General features: G+C 46.9%; 1 protein-coding gene across 16 annotated transcripts in view; it reads left to right on the top strand.

Annotated features, from left to right (window-relative positions):
- Positions 1-8,543, top strand: part of SEC31A (SEC31 homolog A, COPII component) — a 50,090-nt gene extending 41,547 nt beyond the window's left edge. For 8 of the 16 annotated variants that reach the window (XM_075421183.1, XM_075421182.1, XM_075421185.1 and 5 more), the window contains 5 exons: positions 2,810-2,868; positions 4,996-5,274; positions 5,676-5,795; positions 6,790-6,861; positions 7,793-8,543. In XM_075421183.1, the coding sequence (XP_075277298.1) occupies positions 2,810-2,868; positions 4,996-5,274; positions 5,676-5,795; positions 6,790-6,861; positions 7,793-7,972 (710 nt within the window). In that variant the 3' untranslated portion in view covers positions 7,973-8,543. The other 8 variants (XM_075421174.1, XM_075421177.1, XM_075421171.1 and 5 more) reach the window with 3 other exon arrangements.
- The last annotated feature ends 10,185 nt before the right edge of the window (positions 8,544-18,728 follow it).

Genomic DNA, 18,728 nt, shown 5'->3' with positions numbered 1-18,728 from the left:
TTTGCAAATGTGATTCATTTCAAGGTAGGATAAGGGAGGAGGGGGAAAAAAGATCTCAAATTTGAAGTCTTGAAAAGCACCTGACCTTTGAGCTAGGCTGGGTTTAAAGATGCATTTTAAAAAGAAGCAGTTCTATAATTATGTTCTGGTTTTTGCATATACACATAACATCAGTATGTTAAGCTGTGCTTGGAGCTCCGGTGAGCAAGAAAAGCCCACATTTAATTTCATTTTCAACCTATCTCACTTTGTTTTGTGATAGATTTTTGAATCTGCTTTCAAGGGAGTTTTAATTTTCAGTCTTGAATCTTGTTTGAAATTGTGATAGAGCAATTCTGAGCTAAGGGAAGGGTTTGCACTAGAACTGTGAGCACATCAGACCAACCCCAGCGACAGGAGTTATCTCATCCCTGACGTTCCTCTTCTCTTCAAAATGGCGGTGGCTTCTTTGGCTGTATTTTGCCATTTGGATTCGTGCTCAGTCTGAGCAGGCAGTGTGTCTTGTCACGTGTGTAAAGCTGCTGTGTGAACATACTTTTTTTGCTGGGCTGGATGTAGTTGAGAGTGCGCCATGATTTCAGAAAATATTTGACGTCTACCTTGAAGTCCAGTACTTTAAGCATGGTAAAATGATGGTGAGAAGATTGTTGCTAAGAGCAATCGTCTGTCAGCTGCACTGGCTGGTAGAAACAGAAGAGATAAGAAAGCGGGCCAGGACTCTGCAGCACTTGTTAGAAACAACTTGAAACACTGATTTACTGCATGGAAAGAGCAACAGGCTTGTTTTCAGGGAGGGCAGACAAAAGCAGTTCCACAGGCTGGTTTGGACAAATGACTTGTCTCTAAACTGGTATTGTAATTAGGTTAGACATTGTTTGTCCTGACTTCTCGTGCTTATTGAAACTAAATTGCTAATCAAAAATTACAGACCAATTGTTTGTTATTTTCGAAGAAAACTTTTTTAGTTCTCTTTGCATTTTATCTACAGAAAGCCTTCCAGCTCAAGACCAGGCCTCTGCCTTCACAGGTGAACTAGGTACCACCCAACCTGAAAGTAATTACAGCTGATACATGAAATTAATTGAGCAGGCATCAAGAATGCATACCTTCTTCAGAGAGCATTAAGTGTGATGCTGTTTGCCAATTAGACTTTAATCAAATCAATTTTTAATTCCTTAATTAAAACCAATAACAACATATCTGGAGTTTTTAACCACAGAAACAAATGCTGATTTTCCTTTTTTAAAGCAAATTATTCCAGGAAGTTAACAGCAGTAACAGTCTGGGAGATTTTCTTAACCTGTTACCACTATCAGCACTGCAGAAGTTATATTTCGTATACCAGAAATAGTCTAGGATTTTCAAGATAGGGGGGAGCAGAGGAGCCCCTGGGGCACATGGCTGTTGGGAGATGGCTCTGCCTTTGGTTAAAAAGAAAGCAGATGTGAAAGGGGTTTTAAATTCTTTTCCATTTACCCCTTTAATATGCTCTAGATGTGGAACTTGTTTAACAAAATCTCAGGGGCAAATGAAATTTCGGATGAGTTGAGCAAATTCTGCAATGATGTTAAGCTTTGTTGTCCAAGGTGAATTCATCATCTGCTAAGTGAAAAACACTGTGGTGAAAAAGTCCATTGAATAGGGATTTGGTTTTGTTGGCTTTTTGTGGCTTTGTGCCGTAAATCCCGATTACTCAGCGAGGCCACGGTAATGCTGAGGTATAATGCTGTAGTCCCGATTACATGCGCTCCATGATGAGATGGGGAACTGTTTCTAATGCGCTAACACGTGCTTTGGTGTACAAATGTGGCTGCATGGAGCTTGCTTTCTTGGAAGAGCAGAAGATTTGGTACAGAACAACACCCTGGACTTGAGTGAATCTTCTCAGGCATCCTCTGTGCTTCTTCCAGTTTCAAGCAAATTGCCCTTGGTGTAAAAAGCTATATTTTGCCACCTTGCTTCAGCAGGTCTGCTCTGCTTTTGGGATAAAAAACACCCATAAACATGCTGTAGCTGGCAGGGGAAACCTGGTTTTGTGGCTCTTTTGTGTTTCCAGGGTGGCTGGGTGAATCTGGCCTGAAACGTTTAAGGCTTCTGTTGCCTCTTATGCCTCTTGTTTCTGTGTTGTGTTGCTGGGGAACATGTCTTAACTGTCATGTATAAATCCACTGCAGTACATAATCGCAGCAGCAGCAACACTTGGGAATGGATGCAGCTTAATGGTGTTCTTATTCACCCATGGTTTCTGACATCTGTGCTGCTGAATAATGTTTATAATAATGTCACGGTGATCATGAAAAAAAAATTTAAAACCTGTTCTCATTTCTTATCGTATGATACAGATATGAGAAACTTTCACTGGTAACTGAAGCTGTCTTCACATATGCAGTCTGTGTAGCAGAACTGTGTTTTGGGCATGGTAGGCACCTGCCTGCATTTTCAAAGGGTGTATCTACTCAAAGGGGTTTTTTCCTGCAAGAGAAGAAAAAGTGAATTATTTTTTAAAAAAAAAAAGAAAAAAAAAAAAGGTATCTATTTATGTCAAGCCTGACAAGAGTTGGTCAAGATGCCAAACCTGCGCAGTCGTCACAGAGCCCAAAGGGTCTGGCAGCTAGGGCGTTGAGAGGCTCTGGCTGGCACAGGAGCTGTTCTGGCCCCCGGTGACAGGCAGAGAAGCAGGCAGCTGAGGGCAAACTCTGCGAAGCCCCTGCCAGCAGAGCTGTGGTAGGGAGCTGGCCCAGCTGAGTTCAAGAAGGCATCACTGCCCTTCTCTGAGGTACTTACAGTCTCTGTTTTCTTTCTGTTCCAGGGCCTCAGAACGGCTGGAATGACCCTCCTGCCCTGAACAGAGCTGCCAAGAAGAAGAAGGTACTCTAGGAAATCCTGTCTCAACACAACTGAGTGCTGATCCCTTCAAACACAGTAACTTAAACTGCTTCTGGGAAAATTGTTGTCAGAAGGAAAAAGGAGTGTTAGCAGCAAACAAAAGCTGCACCTCGTGAGCAGAAATGGCCTTTATGCCTCTCCAGTATCCATTCTTTCCCTCAAAATATTTCAGCTTCTAAAGAGATGGTGGCTTTTTGCTAAAGTTGTGGTTGTTAACAACATTAATCCTGGTTTGAGGGAAGAAAATACCTCAGACTATTTCATCTGCCGTAAAGCAGATGAGTTTTGCAGGAGATGATACTTACACAAAATGAGGCTGTGCAAATTGTTATAGAATACTGACTTTGCTGGAGCTGAAAGCAGTTTACCCTGATTAAGGGTCAGACCCTGAGAGATCTGCTGAGAGTAAGACAATTTTCATGATGGAGACAATGTAGTTTTACAAAACTGATTTAAATTGCAGCAGGACAGAATAACTGGGGATACTTGGCACAGAGCAGAGTGAGCCTTTTCATCCCCTGGTACTGTTGTAATCTTGCGTATCTCCGCAGCAGACTGTGTCGTCTGCTGCCCTCTGAGCCTGGTGCATTTGGGAAGCAAGAGTCAGTCTGGAGTATGTAAAGTGTGGGGAGAAAAAAAAGTTGAAGCAGGCAAGATAAGATCTGGGTGAAAGTGAAGGCAGAAATCTCCTGTGCCCATTGGGTTTTGGTCTCTGCAGTTCAAGATTAAGAAGCTTTTGGAGGATGGATAGGGGAATGCTTTGTGTGCTTCTGACTGCCCCAGAGCTGGCATGTTTGTCACACAGTAGCCAGCCTGCTGCCTTTCAGGGTTTCAGGCTCTTAAGCAGAAGGAGGAAAGTGGTCACTGAGATCAACTGCTGGACCTGAGAGCTCGAGAAGCAGCCTTCTGCAAACAGGGTTTGTGCTACTGCTGTGTGTGTGTCACAGCCAGAATTTCTGCCGTAGCCAGGACTGGAGGGCTGGCTCCCTTCTCAATGAGGAGTTGTGTTTGTTGCATTCCCTGTTGGGTATTTAACAAACCTCTGTCAGAAATGTTTCTATGTTTGTTTCCCTTATGTCCACCGTATGAGGGGGTGGTTTAGGATGAGGCTACTGTGAAATAGAAGAACCGTCTGGCATTTCAAGCCGCAGCATAACTCGCAACTGTTTTCCACCTAATTAAGAACTTATCCATCACTCAAATTTTATTGCTGTGATTCATTTTTCTTATAACTGACTTTGGTGCTGGATTGGGGATATTTTACTTGCTGTTCCAAACTACTAGCTTAATTCTGGCATCATTTGTTCAGGGTAGCATTCAGGGTTCTGTAATCTTTCCTTTTTTCCATGCATGCCAAAAGAAATGTGCGCATTCCCATGGGAGCTCTTTTTTGTGTTTGGATTCCTGTATGATGCGTAGCAGAGGATAGTAGCTCATTTTGTTGTTTCTTCCCTCTGCCAGATGTTTCCAAATCGCCCCTGTGTAAAGACTGGCAGATACTTAGGGATGAATCTGACATGCGCTCATAATCTGTCTTAGCACAAACCCTGTTTGTGTTTCCCGGAAGCTTTATTGGTGTGTGTTGCTAGCTGTGACCTATGCACTGCGTGGACAAAAATGTGCCCTTGAAAGTGAAACACAAAAATCTAAATATAATGACCCAACAGTAAGAATAGATGTAGGCGTGGCTGAGTTTTCATTAGTGCAACTCTGCTTCTGTTAGTGCTGGTCTGCCAAACCTCTGTTTTGTGCCCTTAGCAGAGGGAGAGTGGCTCTGATTTGAGGTGGCTTTACTTTGCTCCTGTGGCCAAGGGCAGGCTGGGCAGACTGCTCCTGCGCTGTTTGGGCAGGAGGACAGGCAGAACACACAGGACAGGAAACGCTGGAGGCTATTACTGCCCCAGGGCACTTCTTAGTGTGCAGCTGCAGCCAGAGGAATGGGTTTGTTTAGCCAGAGTGAAATCCTGTGTTGCCTGCCCCTGTTATTTCTATATCCTGAGGGTTCAGCGCTCTGCTTGGCAGGCTGGGAAGTCTGCAGGAGCTGGGTGTTGTTCTCTGCCTGCAGCAGCCACAGCAGCACAATTGTAGTGTTTGTGGTTTTTTCCCTAGGTCCCTGATAACTTCCTGCCTCCGGTTCCCATCACCTCCCCCATCATGAACCCGCTGGTGGATCCGCAGTCTCAGATGCAGCAGCCTCTGCTTCTGGCACCACCCACAGGTGCACCCAGCCTCCAGCCTCCACACGTCCCTGTCCTTGCAGGGCAGCCAGTGCTGCACGGTAGCTACCTGCCTGCTCCCCAGCCCCTGGGACAGTGCATCATGCCACTCATTGTTTCCAAACCCAGCATGGAGGGGGCCCCTGGAGCACCAATCGGCAATGCCATCCAGGTAACGTAGCCCCAGCATTGCGCGGTTTTGGTTTGTACATCAGCAGAGCCTTGCAGGCTGGGACTCTGTTGGCCAGGCATTTCCTGTACCTCCAAAGTGTACTGCAGAGTTTTTAGTCACTAGCTTTGCACCATGCTGGCATTTTGCTACTGTAATCTCCACCTAGACACTACCACTTTGCAATTAATACTCCAGTCAGTATGGACCAACAAGCGGCTTCCTTCTGCAACTTCACAGCTCTCCAGAGGGAGTGACAGCAGATGCTGATAATGTCACCTCCACACACCCCCAGGGAAGAATGGCATTTGTGCCAAGTTGGCTAATAATGCCACTTGGTTTAGTTGAAAACAATGTGTGGTCACAGTGACCTGGAAAAGCCTCACCTGCCCTCCTTTTCTTAGCATGTGCAGGCACTGCCAGCAGAGAAGATTACCAAGAAGCCCATACCTGAGGAGCACCTTGTTCTGAAGACCACGTTTGAAGCTCTTATCCAGAGATGTCTCCTGTCTGCCTCCGATCCAGTAGGCCTCTGCAGTGTTCCCAGAGTACCCCTGTGTTTGGGTGGATGTACTGATCCCTGCAGCACAGCTAGCCATTACAGCCTCTCCTGAGATAGCTTTTGCCTTCTAAAGGCTGCTTTGAGCAGCTACAAACAACGCGTAGAAAACCTATATGCGCATAGGATGTGGCAGTCGTGGGCCACAGCACAGCACAGCTGCCCCAGCACTTTGACTCTGATCCTTACCGCCCTCAGCATGGGCAGAGCGTGATGGTGTTAACCCATCGCAGCCCCCTCTGCTGCTGTCTTCTGAGGAGGAGGTTTGGAACTGGTTACAGTTGAGATTTTGATGTTGATGGTTAAAAAAGAAATCAAAAATTCTAAAACCTTCAGAAAGGGCTGTCCTTCCTTCTGTCAGGACATCACTGTGGAGGCACGCTTTGTACATTTGCTTAACTGCTGCTTCCAGTTCACAGTGGGAAGCAGCTGGTATTGTGCCATGTCTGAGCCAAGGCTCACATACGTGAGTACATGCCTCAGATTTTGATCTGTGATTTCTGATAACAGATTCATTTCAAAAGGAAACAAGTTGACTGCATGTGCCCTTAAGCCCTCATTGACATTGCTGGATACTTTATTCCAGTAATAACTATCCAGCTGTCATTATGCTTTGCCAGTGAACCATAGAAAAAAAAATTCATGCTGCAACTCAGAATTCTGTCACTTGCCATATCAGCTCTACCAGTGGGTTTTGCAAATGACTAGTGGCTTTTGCGATGACCCTCTACAGTTCACTATTTTCTAGCTATCTAGAGCGGTTGCATGTGGAGAACTACAGTCGTACCATGTGGTGTTTTGTAGCAAAATCGGGGGACAAGAGTACAGAGCAAAGAATTCAAATGGTGTGTTAGGAAAATGCTGTTGAGAAAGGAGTTTCATATGCTGTGTGGACCTCTTTGCAACGATACCAGATCAGTATGGTGTTCTTAAAATCACTGTGTTTATTTCTCTTGCAGCAAACCAAGAGGAAACTAGATGATGCAAATAAACGCCTGGAGTTTCTATATGACAAACTTAGGGAACAGACAGTAAGTTCTGTTTCTCTTCTCCCTGCCCGCCCCCCCCCCCCAGTCAAATGTTGCAGGTATGGACAATAACTTAATCAGTGGTGTAGACCCCTCTGCAATATGTAGTAGGTGCTTCAGATCCATTTATTGTATGTTTCCATGCACTTCCCCAAAACAGCTAGGTAGAGTGCTTGGCCCCAAGTGCCTCTGCAGACTTTACAGTGTTTTGGGGTCGTCATGAGTTTTATGGTGCTGTGCAGGGACTGTGCTAAGCCAAAGAGCAGAGCTCCTTGCAGTGGGCACTGGGTGACTGCATCAGGAGGGTGCCTGTCCCTAGCTGCCGGCAGAATGCACCAACACAGCAGGTTCCCCCACTCCCAGCAGGAAATGAGGGACACGCAGCCTGGGATCCATAACCCCCAGAAGATTTGTATGTTGGAGGCTCACTGACTTCACTGGAAGGCAGATGTGCAAGTACTTTGGAAGATCTGGTAGGTTTTCCAAAGCCTTTCTGTGGCAGAATAAAGGACTGGGCAGGTCTCTTAGCACCTTAGGACTGGAGTGGTCTAATCCTGTCATTGTCAGGCCATCTTTGCTGAGCAATTAACTTTACCCCAAAGGCATAAAAGCTCAGTAGGTTTTTCATGTGCCACAGTCTGTCACAGCAGGTCGCCCACCTGGGGGAGCTGCATCCAGGGGTTGGCAGTAAAGGCTTGTGTGGGGCTTTGTAGTACTGCAGAGAAGATATGTTGTGATTGAAGTCTGCTGTTAGACTTCACAGTGACTGTTCCCAGTGTGGTGCAGCTCTGAAGATGGCTATCTTCAAAGAAAGGAACTGATTGCTGCACCCTCCTGAGGGCCAAATGTTACACTCAGGATTTCTGTTTTTCTGGCACTAGTGTATATGTTGTTGTTCCTTTCTGTTGACCTGCCTTGCCTGGCTTCCTTGCAGCTCTCTCCAGCCATCATTAGCGGTTTGCACAACATTGTGAAGAGCATTGAAACCCGCAGCTACCAGGAAGGACTAAATATCCACACGCACATAGTCAGCACCAGCAACTTCAGCGAGACCTCTGCTTTCATGCCTGTTCTGAAAGTTGTCCTCACCCAGGCCAATAAGCTGGGTGTCTGACATAACCCTGCATTTGCAAAGCCTTGGCAGTTGTTTTCCAAAGAAGTGCATTTCTACAGCAAACGTGCAAGAAGTGGACCAAATGCTAGTCCTTAGGGCATGTAGCAGTAGAGCGCTGACAAATGGCATTATACTTTCCCTGCAAAATACTTTGTTCTAGGAGGGCTGTGGAGCCCTGATGCTTTTCTTTTTATTTTAATCCTTTTCCCATCCCTAATGATTCTTGTCTACAAGTAGTGTATTTAATGGATTATGCCCCATATTGTCAATTTTTAGATGCATGTTATACTGCTAAACAGTGGCTTTTAATAACAGATATATGTGTAAAAACAACAAGATAGGTTGTGTATCAGACCCTAAAACAGATTATTCCCTTCCACCCCACTGTTCCTTATCCACCAGATTAAAGAGTCTGATCGTGTTATAAGCGTATTTGGTCTTTCATTTTATGAAGCTGCTTGCAGTTCTGTTATTAGAATTTCCATGTTAAATAGCTTAATTTTGCACTGGGGCAAATAAGCAAAATAAAGGCTAATGTGATATTTTTGCAATAAATGTTAATTTATTAAAATATGTCTTTATGAAGTGCAACTTAGAGATTTTGAACCTGGAGTACAGTGGGGTGGCTTTCTGTTGTGTCCTAGGCGTGAAGATATTTTTTTTCTCTATGCTCATCACTAAAAACTTCATTTAACATTTATGCTCAGAGATTTACATTTCAAAGAAAGGTTTAGCAAGGATTCTGAATGCATCCGTGTGTGTTTTTAAAAGCTAAGAGCAGAAACAACACAGAGTGGTTTAAGCCACCCATGAAGAGATAGTGATATTTAGTGTGTAAACAAGGTGCAAATTGTTTCTTGCAGTCCCCTGAACCTGGAGACCACTGCCTCTTCTGCACTGCTTACCAGTGTGAGGGCATGCTGTCCTGTGAAACTGCAAGCATGCTGCTTCTTGCCATTAGCAAGTTGGGTCGGGTGAGTTTCAGAGCATGCTGTCCTTTGCTGTGGCACAGCTGGAGTTGGCTTTAAGTTTTAAAAATTTGAAACAGTGTGCCATGAACAGCAAGTATGTCTAGGAAGAACAGCAGTTGGAAGAAGTGTCCAGTTTTTTTTTTTTAAAAAAAAAGGGGGGGGGGCAGTTCTGCTGAAAACGACCTAAAATGTGGAATGTAGATTTGGCAATACATACTGCAAGCAATATTACAAATAACAGTGCAAATCATTGCTGACTCCTGTGACTTAAACTGATGATGAGTTACAGGTTTGTTAGGCAAAACAGTTCCATTCCTCTGACAAAATCGAGCTTAATTTTGTTTCCTTGCCAGCATTTTCTGACCTTACAAGCTTTTATAATTGGTGAACATAAAGCATCAGTTTGGAGTTGCTTCGTTTCAAGAGTTTGAAAAACAATTGGAGTAATTTTCTTCCCCTTGATCTAGGTTACAGGTTTCTAAGTAATGTTACAAATAGATTGTGTTCTCCTGTCATTCAAAAACGTTAGGTGTGTTGATGCTGCAAGAAACTGGTAATGAGGAAATAGCAGCCTACCTCAGTGGTAGACTCCCGATTGCTGGGACCACATTATCTAGGAAATACTTCACAGCACCTGACAGAGATGAGAATGGTAACAGCTCAGTGTGCTCCACCTTTCCTCCCACGGGGCTGCTTTCTGTAAGCTTGGAATGAAATGCTGGGGCCTCACTAATGGGGAAGGCAGGAGGAAAGGGGCTGCACAGAAGCAGAAATGTTGCCACCTGCAGCAAAAGCAGAATTTGGACAGCATAGTACTCCAGGATCTGTACACATGAGGAAAGGACTGCTGCACTGAACTTCAGTATTGACGCCTCCCTCAGAGCAAATAGCATGCTCTGGGCACAGACCCTTGTGCCTTGATTCAAGGTGGGAAAGAAGAAATTCAAATGTAAACTGGAATTAAAAAAATGTGGTAGAGTGAAAATCAGGTGTGCTGGGCTGGCCTGATGTTTCTGTGATACACAGTTCAGAAAGGAAAGCAAAAGAGAACCTCAGTACTTCAGGACCAAACTGGTGGATGGGAGGTGCTGTAAGAAGACCAGAAGGGGAATTCAGAAGCTGGTCGTGCATACGCTGTCACAGAGTGGTTTTGGGAGTACTCCTGGACAAGAAGCAGGAGTGATGGCAAGCGGCACTTGTGAAGGACATGCAGATGGTTCGCAGTTTGTTTGTGAAGCTGGCTGGTTTCGGCAGTAACAACTGGGAAGACTGACAGCAGCGGCAGAAGTGGGGTGCACTCTGGTAGGTGCATTGTGCAGGGTTGTGGGCAAAAGCATTGCTATAAATTGGAAAGTCATAATTTGGGAATAAGAGGAGCAGCAGGACCTGAGAGGATTAGCTGGGAACAGCTCCTCAGTATGAAGTGGCTTTGTAAAAGCCAATGAATATTTAATGGCATTGCACAGGCCTTCGTGAGACTTCCATTCATGTAAAAGTGGGTGCCAAGTGAGAAAGGACTCAGCAGGGCACACAAATGTTGAGGACTGAAGAGTTTGTTTAATGGGAAGAGACTAAATAAACTTTGCTTGTTCACCTAGTGAAGAGCACAAGGGAATCAGGTTGACTGGAACTAAAGAGCAGTGTTAGTATTAGAAAAAATGTGGAATGAGTTGGCCATGAGTAAGCTTGGTCTGGAAACTGAAGTGGTCAGAAATGAGACCACTGGTTCAGAGAGAAACACTGGGGTTTTTTTGAGGTGATAGTATCTCTGGGTACTGTGATGTTGTACCACCGGCCTGGACACTGTAGGTCAGCAAGGGGGTAATCTCACTCTCCTCGATGAAAGGAAAGCTGTCCTCTGCCTCTGCCACTCTCGGGAGCTCAAGACTGGAAAACTGCACTGCCCAACTACGTAACAGGAGTGGATCTGAAAATCTGCTACTTCTCTCCTGAGAGCAGCTGAGATGAATAATAATAGTTAATCAGTTCTGCTGCTGTCTGTTCATATCTTCAAGGAATGCCAAGCAATTCGCCACCCATCTGATGTTACAAATGCAAATGGCCGTATTTGTTTACAGAAGGCAATGAAGCTCTGCCAATTTACGCTGCTAAAAGAATTTGGCCCCAAATAGCCTAATTTTGATCTCACTGAGTGAGATTTATATCATGGCATTAACACCAACTAAGCTACTCACTCCTCTTTGTGGCCTCCCAAGGCCGCAGAATTATAAAAAAAAAGGGATGGGAGGAAATTCAAAGATGTAATCTGCGGCAGCGTGGATGTTGTCCAATGGCAGCTGACACAAGGAGGTATTTTGCTACTTCAGCTATCACCATCCAGGCAAAAGCAGCAGTAGGAGAGTTTGTGGGAAAGGGCAGCATTACTGCAGTTCTCTCGTGCTGCCGAGGCAAATGAGTGAGGATGTAACAGGGGCAGTAGTGCAGAGCAGGCTAACTATGGGCAGGATGTCTGAGTTAGGTACTTGAGTGAAAACCCTTTTTCTGCCTGTAAAGCTCTGTAATGGATTTACCTTGGGTTTGCTGGCAGATGTCCAAGGTCATTAGACATGAATGTTGGAGATTGTCTTTTAATCACTGCAGCATTTCTAGCCTGTGCAGTGTTTATGTCAGATTTGTAGTGTTGTGCCTTTTGGGTAACATAGTTCCCTAACATACAGATTGGGAATGTGGGTTTACTGTTTAGTAACTGCTTTCTCTGCGCAGAAGAGAGCATCTGCTAGACTGGCTCCTAAGAGAGAAGGGAGGGGGGTCTTGCTGCCATAGCTGTTTCCCCCAAAAACTATGGAGGAGGGGGACATCTTTTGGGAAGCATGGCAGAGACAGCCTGAAGAGTAGTGGCACGACTCCCCAGGCTCCTGCAGGCTCCCCTCAGCTTCATCCTCACCCTCACCACCACACTGGTCCTTTGTTTCAGCAGCACAAACCCCACCGTGTGGTTAGCCTGGCTGGAGACTCTGTTATGCCTGAGGGCAAGAGGAGGAGTCCCTGGGTCAGATATTTCCCTCTCCTGTCCTCCTCCACTCTATCTGCGATCCCATGTGGCTCCGCACCCATAAGGGTTCACTGTTCTGAGCTGTGTCAAGCATCCGTTGCAAACTGGGCAGCTTGTATAGAGCCAGGCATGGCTCAAAGCTAAAGGAAAAAACAGGTGCATGTGGACAAACATCTGCCACTGACTGATCATGCATCCCCTGCAGGGAATGCTGAGCATCCCAGTGGGGTGCCTGGTGCTGAGTCAGCCTGGAACAAGAGCCAAGGCCACTGTCAGAGTATTCTGAGGAGTCTAATAAATAATGTATTGATGCCAGGAACAGTTTCAACCTGTCCAATCTTAAATGAGGAAGCTCAGGGTAATCTCCCAGCCTTGACTTGCTGTATGCTGAGTTGGTCATTCCCATGTTTCCGCTGCCAGTCCTCCAGGTCAGACAGATACATCACCAAATGGCCAGGCAGGATGCATGGATACATTTAATGCAACCCACACTCAGAAGACGCTAAACCAATTAAAATTGCTACCAGCTTTAGAGCTGCAAGTTAGCCAGAATAGAGTCTAATTAAGACAGGATTTATTAAGGAGCACCCTGAAAAGGCAACTGCAGCTAACCTCACCAGTAAGTCCACGCCTGCCTGGACAGCACAAGGGAGACTTTTTGGGAACCTGTTGCTCAGCTTCTGTGCCAGGTATGTGAGAAACACTTCAGTACATAAACATCGAGCACATATTTCTTGTCCCTATAATGTTTTAGGCTTTGTTTCCTTCTTTACCACTTAAGGCCTTCATTTGAACTATGCTTTGGGGTCAGTACTTAATTTTTCGTGGCAAGAAAAAAAAAGACCACTCTTGTCAATATTTTAAATAGCTCTGTGCTGAAATGTGATAGTTGCAGGCAGCAGTAGCATTAAAGTGATACTCACTGTGTTCTCATGAACCATCCACTACCTTTCATCATCACTGCCCTCTTTCTTTCTTCCAAGTGGATAATTCTAGAAGAATGTTTAAAATATATCAAAAACAATCTTGGGTTTAATTATATACTCTCTGCTGATTCACTTGCCGCAGGAGGTGTGGTTAGTAATTAATTAGCACAGCAGACTAATATGCTTTGTACTAATACCACTCATAAAGCTGCTTTCCCCCAGGTCCAGGCCCATGTCGCCAGCAATGACCCATCAGGAGTCGAGGCCAGTGCTGCGCTGGGCGCTGGGAGCCATTTGGGGTGAAGGTGAGCTGGTGTCTGCCTGCCTCCTCCTGCCACGCTGCTTGCAAACACTGCGAAGAGCCTCCCTCTGAACTCCTTTGTGCAGCTTTCTGAAAGCCAAAATGGGTAACGCTTTCAGATCAAATCACTAAGGAAGGAGAAGTAAATTCTGGAGGTGTGCAACATTAGAGCTTGGGTTTTGCTATGTTTCTTAAACCTTTGTGATAATAAAAAACTGTAAAAAGCTTTGTCTAAGGCATTGCAAAGCCTTTCAAGCCCTTAGCAGCCTCAGCTTGAGAGTACAGTCCCAGCCTAACACACCTCAGCAGGGCAAAGAGCCTCTAGGGCTTGTGTTACTCAGCAGGAAGGCTTTTTGGTGAGACAGGCATCACCCCGACAGCTGCTGCTGCCTGCCCCTGTGCTGCCACACAGAGAGCAGCACAGCCAGCAGGTGCCAGTCGCAGGTTTGAGTGGAGCACCCTGCGCAACCACCTGCAAAGTGAGAAATTAAAACATGCTTTCTCTGTGGAACAGTACCTAACTCCAACAGCAGCGCTGGATCTCTGCAAGTCCACAACGTTTTCAATTGGAATAGGAAGCCCCACAAGATTTAGGTCTTTGTCCTTTGTTTTTGCATTGGTTATCTGACACACAGTTGCGTTGGCAGAGAGTAGCCTGCAACTTCACTCTCTCCAGCAAGACAGAAGTGTCTTTGTGGCACAGAGACACCTGTCTCCATCAGCAGTAGGAATTTGCCAGTGAGATATTCACAGATTTATGTCATGGGCAGCATTTCTCACCTCAGTGCACATGATGGATGAGCCCTCTCTTGCTGGTGAAGCTGTGAGAGGATGCGCATTCACTTGCAGCGTGCACGAAAGCAAAACTCAAAGCCTGGGCTGACCTATTAAGCAAACTGGTGCAGCATTTCAGGCAGATTGAGAAAGGCACACTCTGTCCCAGGGGGAATCACATGCTTGAATGCAGCCTGGAAGTAGTTTTGAGCCCATAGTCCAGTTCTCTCTCCCATCAGTGAGATCTGAGCAAGAGCTGCGCTGAGCCAGACAATAGAGTGAGACTCATCTGAAGTCAGCAGATAAGATAGCACTGAGGGATTTGTACAGGTCACCCAGACAGAATCACAGAATCACAGAATAGTAGGGGTTGGAAGGGACCTCTGTGGGTCATCTAGTCCAACCCCCCTGCCGAAGCAGGGTCACCTACAGCAGGCTGCACAGGATCTTGTCCAGGCGGGTCTTGAATATCTCCAGAGAAGGAGACTCCACAACCTCCCTGGGCAGCCTGTTCCAGTGCTCCGTCACCCTCAGAGGGAAGAAGTTCCTCCTCATGTTCAGACGGAACTTCCTGTGCCTCAGTTTGTGCCCATTGCCCCTTGTCCTGTCACTGGGCACCACTGAAAAGAGCTTGGCCCCATCCTCCTGACACCCACCCTTCAGATATTTGTAGGCATTTCTAAGGTCCCCTCGCAGCCTTCTCTTCTTCAGGCTGAACAAGCCCAGTTCCCTCAACCTCTCCTCGTAGTGGAGATGCTCCAGTCCCCTCACCATCCTTGTAGCCCTCCGCTGGACTCTCTCCAGTAGCTCTTCATCCTTCTTGAACTGGGGAGCCCAGAACTGGACACAGTACTCCAGATGAGGCCTCACCAGGGCAGTGTAGAGGGGAAGGAGAACCTCCCTTGTCCTGCTGGCCACACTCTTCTTGATGCACCCCAGGATCCCATTGGCTTTCTTGGCAGCCAGGGCACACTGCTGGCTCATGGTTAACCTGTCGTCCACCAGGACACCCAGGTCCCTCTCCGCAGAGCTGCTCTCCAGCAGGTCCACCCCAAGCCTGTACTGGTGCATGAGGTTGTTCCTCCCCAGGTGCAGGACCCTGCACTTGCCCTTGTTGAACCTCATCAGGTTCCTCTCTGCCCAGCTTTCCAGCCTATCCAGGTCACGCTGAATGGCAGCACAGCCTTCTGGTGTATCTACCACACCTCCCAGTTTGGTGTCATCAGCAAACTTGCTGAGGGTACATTCTAACTCTTCATCCAGGTCGTTGATGAAGAAGTTAAACAAGACTGGGCCCAGTACTGACCCCTGAGGGACACCACTTGTCACCAGCCTCCAACTAGACTTAGCGCCGCTGATGACAACCCTCTGAGTTCTGCCATTCAGCCAGTTCTCAATCCACTTCACCGACCACTCATCCAGCCCACACTTCCTCAGCTTCCCCAGGAGGATATCATGGGAGACTGTGTCGAAAGCCTTGCTGAAGTCAAGGTAGATAACATCCACGGCTCTCCCTTCGTCTACCCAGCCAGTCATGTCATCGTAGAAAGCTATCAGATTGGTCAGGCATGATTTCCCCTTGGTGAATCCATGCTGACTACTCCTGATAACCTTCTTTTCTTCCACTTGCTTCATGATGGCCTCCAGGATAAGCTGCTCCATCACCTTTCCCGGGATGGAGGTGAGGCTGACCGGCCTGTAGTTCCCTGGGTCCTCCTTCTTGCCCTTTTTGAAGATTGGAGTGACATTGGCCTTTCTCCAGTCCTCGGGCACCTCTCCTGTCCTCCAGGACCTCTCAAAGATGGTGGAGAGTGGCTCAGCAATGACATCCGCCAGCTCCCTCAGCACTCGTGGGTGCATTCCATCGGGGCCCATGGATTTGTGGACGTCCAGATCGCTTAAGCGATCCCTCACACAGTCCTCCTCGACCAAGGGAAAGTCGTTCTCTTTGTAGGCTTCATCTCTTACCTCCAGGGCCTGGGATTCCTGAGGGCCAGTCTTAGCACTGAAGACTGAAGCAAAGAAGGCATTCATTAGCTCTGCCTTCTCTGCATCCTCTGTCACCAGGACACCCTCCTCCATTCAGCAGCGGCCCCACGTTGTCCCTAGCCTTCCTTTTGCTGCTGATGTAGTTAGACCACAACTAAATGTCAGGTGCCTCTTTCACTTGCACAGAAAAGGCATGATTGCAGCAGAGGAGGCCAAACTCAGCAAGCAGATCAACATGCACAACAGTGGAGAGTCCAGCTGGGATTGCCAGCAAAGGCAAGATGTGCAGAGAGAGAGGCTGTAACCTTTCTCTCCAAACACTGCCTTTACTTCTCATCTCCAATGTGTCTGCAGTCACTACACCTTCACCATTAAGTGCAGCAGACAAAACCAAGCAGTTTCCAGATTTCTAAACTACACTCAGGCATTTTTATCAGACTTGCACATCCTTTGCTTTTAAAAATGTGAACCCTGGAGTGTTTACTGAGAAACTCTCCTTTTGTGTTTGTCGCTGTTTTGGTTGCAGCTCTGCAGGTTTCTTCTCTAGGCGATTCTGGCTCACTGAATGTTTTCCAATATGATTTTTTACCAAGGGAAATTGGAGTCAGATTTGCAAAGTATTTTCTTTGCATCTCTGGGTAACAGCAAGATCTTAGCCCAGCAGTCCAGATCTGTGTCTGTGGCATGTAGCCCTGACACGATGATCTACATAGCCAGGTAGATTTTCAAAGGGGAGACAATATTTTCGCAGCAGCAGGTCCAAAACATGCTGCTGCCCACAGCCACTGCAGCGATCCTGGGACAAATACTGACACTGTCACTGAAGCACCACTGCCCGAGCGGTGATTTCTGTGGTCAGGGGAACAGTGATGTGCTCCAGTCATGACAAATGACACCGTGTAATGACAGTCGCAAAGGAGTGACTTTGGTCTGGCTTGGGCTTCATCTGCTCCTCCACTGGGAGCTGCAACTCCACGAGCAGTAAGGACCCCTCTGGTCCCAGGTGGGCGGGATACAGGATGATGTCTGCCTTCCAGTTGTGCTGCTGCACTTGACAAGCTTTCCCTGCATGCGACCAGCTTTGCTAGGACAGGGGCATGAGGCCTTTCCCTTCACAGAAGATAACCGACAGTGTGACCCTAAGTATCAGCGCTCCCCGCACCCAGGGAACATCCAGCCACAACAGAGCATTTGTCATGTCATCTTTGTTCACCTGCTTTGTATGCTGTGTTGGCTACTGTATAAACAAACTGCTATGAACTGGAGATAAAAGTAGGATACGAAACTTACAGTGTTGTGTGCAAAGGTAACATCGCACTAATGCACACTGGGGGCAGAGGGAGCCTTCATGGATGCATTCATCAGTGACTCAAATTAGTTGGAAATCTCGTAAAGCAGTTTCCATGTGTGTTTGCCTCTTACCAGGGTGGCAGGAGTGTTTGTGGAAGGCAGCTGCTAGGTTTCAGTGTCACTTGCATATGTGTGAGCATGCAAGACTAAGATCTATCCCACGCCATGCTTTAATAGCCTGCACAAGCCGGGTCAGCAGGAGTGCTTTTATCCTGCCTTCCAAAAAGATGTGCTCCCTGGCCTCCATATTTCCTTGCTGCCTGGTATAGCACTCCTGTTTCACTCGCCCCAAGCCCTGACCTTCCTCCACTCAGGGCAGTGTACCTGTGTGAGCCGCAGTGCGTGGAGGTGACCTCCGGCAGTGCAGTTTGCTCCCGTAAGCCTGAGGGTCACCCATGGCATGGTGTGCCCAGCAGCAGCCGGGGAGCAGCTGGTGTGTAAGGGATGGGGGCTTCTTTCTGCTCTCAGACACTGAGATGGAAGTCATTAAAGGACGGAGTCCTACCTCCTGCTTGCCCCCAACATCATATGGCAGAATCCTAAAAAGACAGCGAGTATCACGTATTAAATTGGTAGTAAGTACACTTTAACTTAGCCTAACAGTTGACCTTGGGCACCTGGAGGAAGTCAGAGTAGAAAAACACAGTGAAAGTTAAACCACTCTCTGCTGTGATCCTGGTGCAGCAATGGAGAGACATCACGGTCTGTATATCATGGAGGAGCCAGCCCCAGCCATGGTGGAGTGCTGTCGACACACCTGTGCCATTCCTTCCTTCCCTCCTGTTCTCCAAGAAACGTTCAAAACTAAACAAAATCCATTGCAGACAAAAGTTTTATCCTGACTTAGTGTCTGGTTCCCAACTAATGACTTAAACCCTCCATACACTGCTTGTGCAAGATGCTCTGGGCCCCGCAGCAGCAGGTGAAGCACCTCACCAGTCACAGTGAACGACTTTCTGCCTGCCGCTCCTCCACATGTCTGGGTCATCCCTCTGACTCGGGTGAACCCGTCGTCAACGAACCCCACCCTGGCACCCCGAGTAGTGTAGGGCCCTCCCACAGGCGCTTGTGGCCAGAGGCCATGGTGGTGTGATAAATGAGGTAGTCCCAAAGTATCCAATTTATTAGGCGAATAAAGGCAAGCAAACAGCACTGGGTGTGCGGGCAGTCTCTGCTCGACCAAGACACACACTGTCCAGTTCCCATCTCCGGTTTATATATGGTCTGTTAATACATATTCATAAGAAGGTTCTGGACTTTCCCATAGATTCTTCTTGTCCCTAATACATATTCATATAGAAGGTTCTGGACTTTACCCATGTGCCCTATAGGCTTCTCTTATGTAACACTATGTAACAACAAAACTGGTTTAAACTGGGATACCAAGGTGTTTGTCAGGCAACTTTGCAAGATACAGAAACAATGTATATTA

This window comes from Opisthocomus hoazin, chromosome 5 (genome assembly GCF_030867145.1).
Source record: "Opisthocomus hoazin isolate bOpiHoa1 chromosome 5, bOpiHoa1.hap1, whole genome shotgun sequence".
Lineage (NCBI taxonomy): Eukaryota > Metazoa > Chordata > Aves > Opisthocomiformes > Opisthocomidae > Opisthocomus > Opisthocomus hoazin.
Note: the sequence above shows the minus strand (reverse complement) of the source record. Positions and strands in the feature narration are given on the sequence as shown.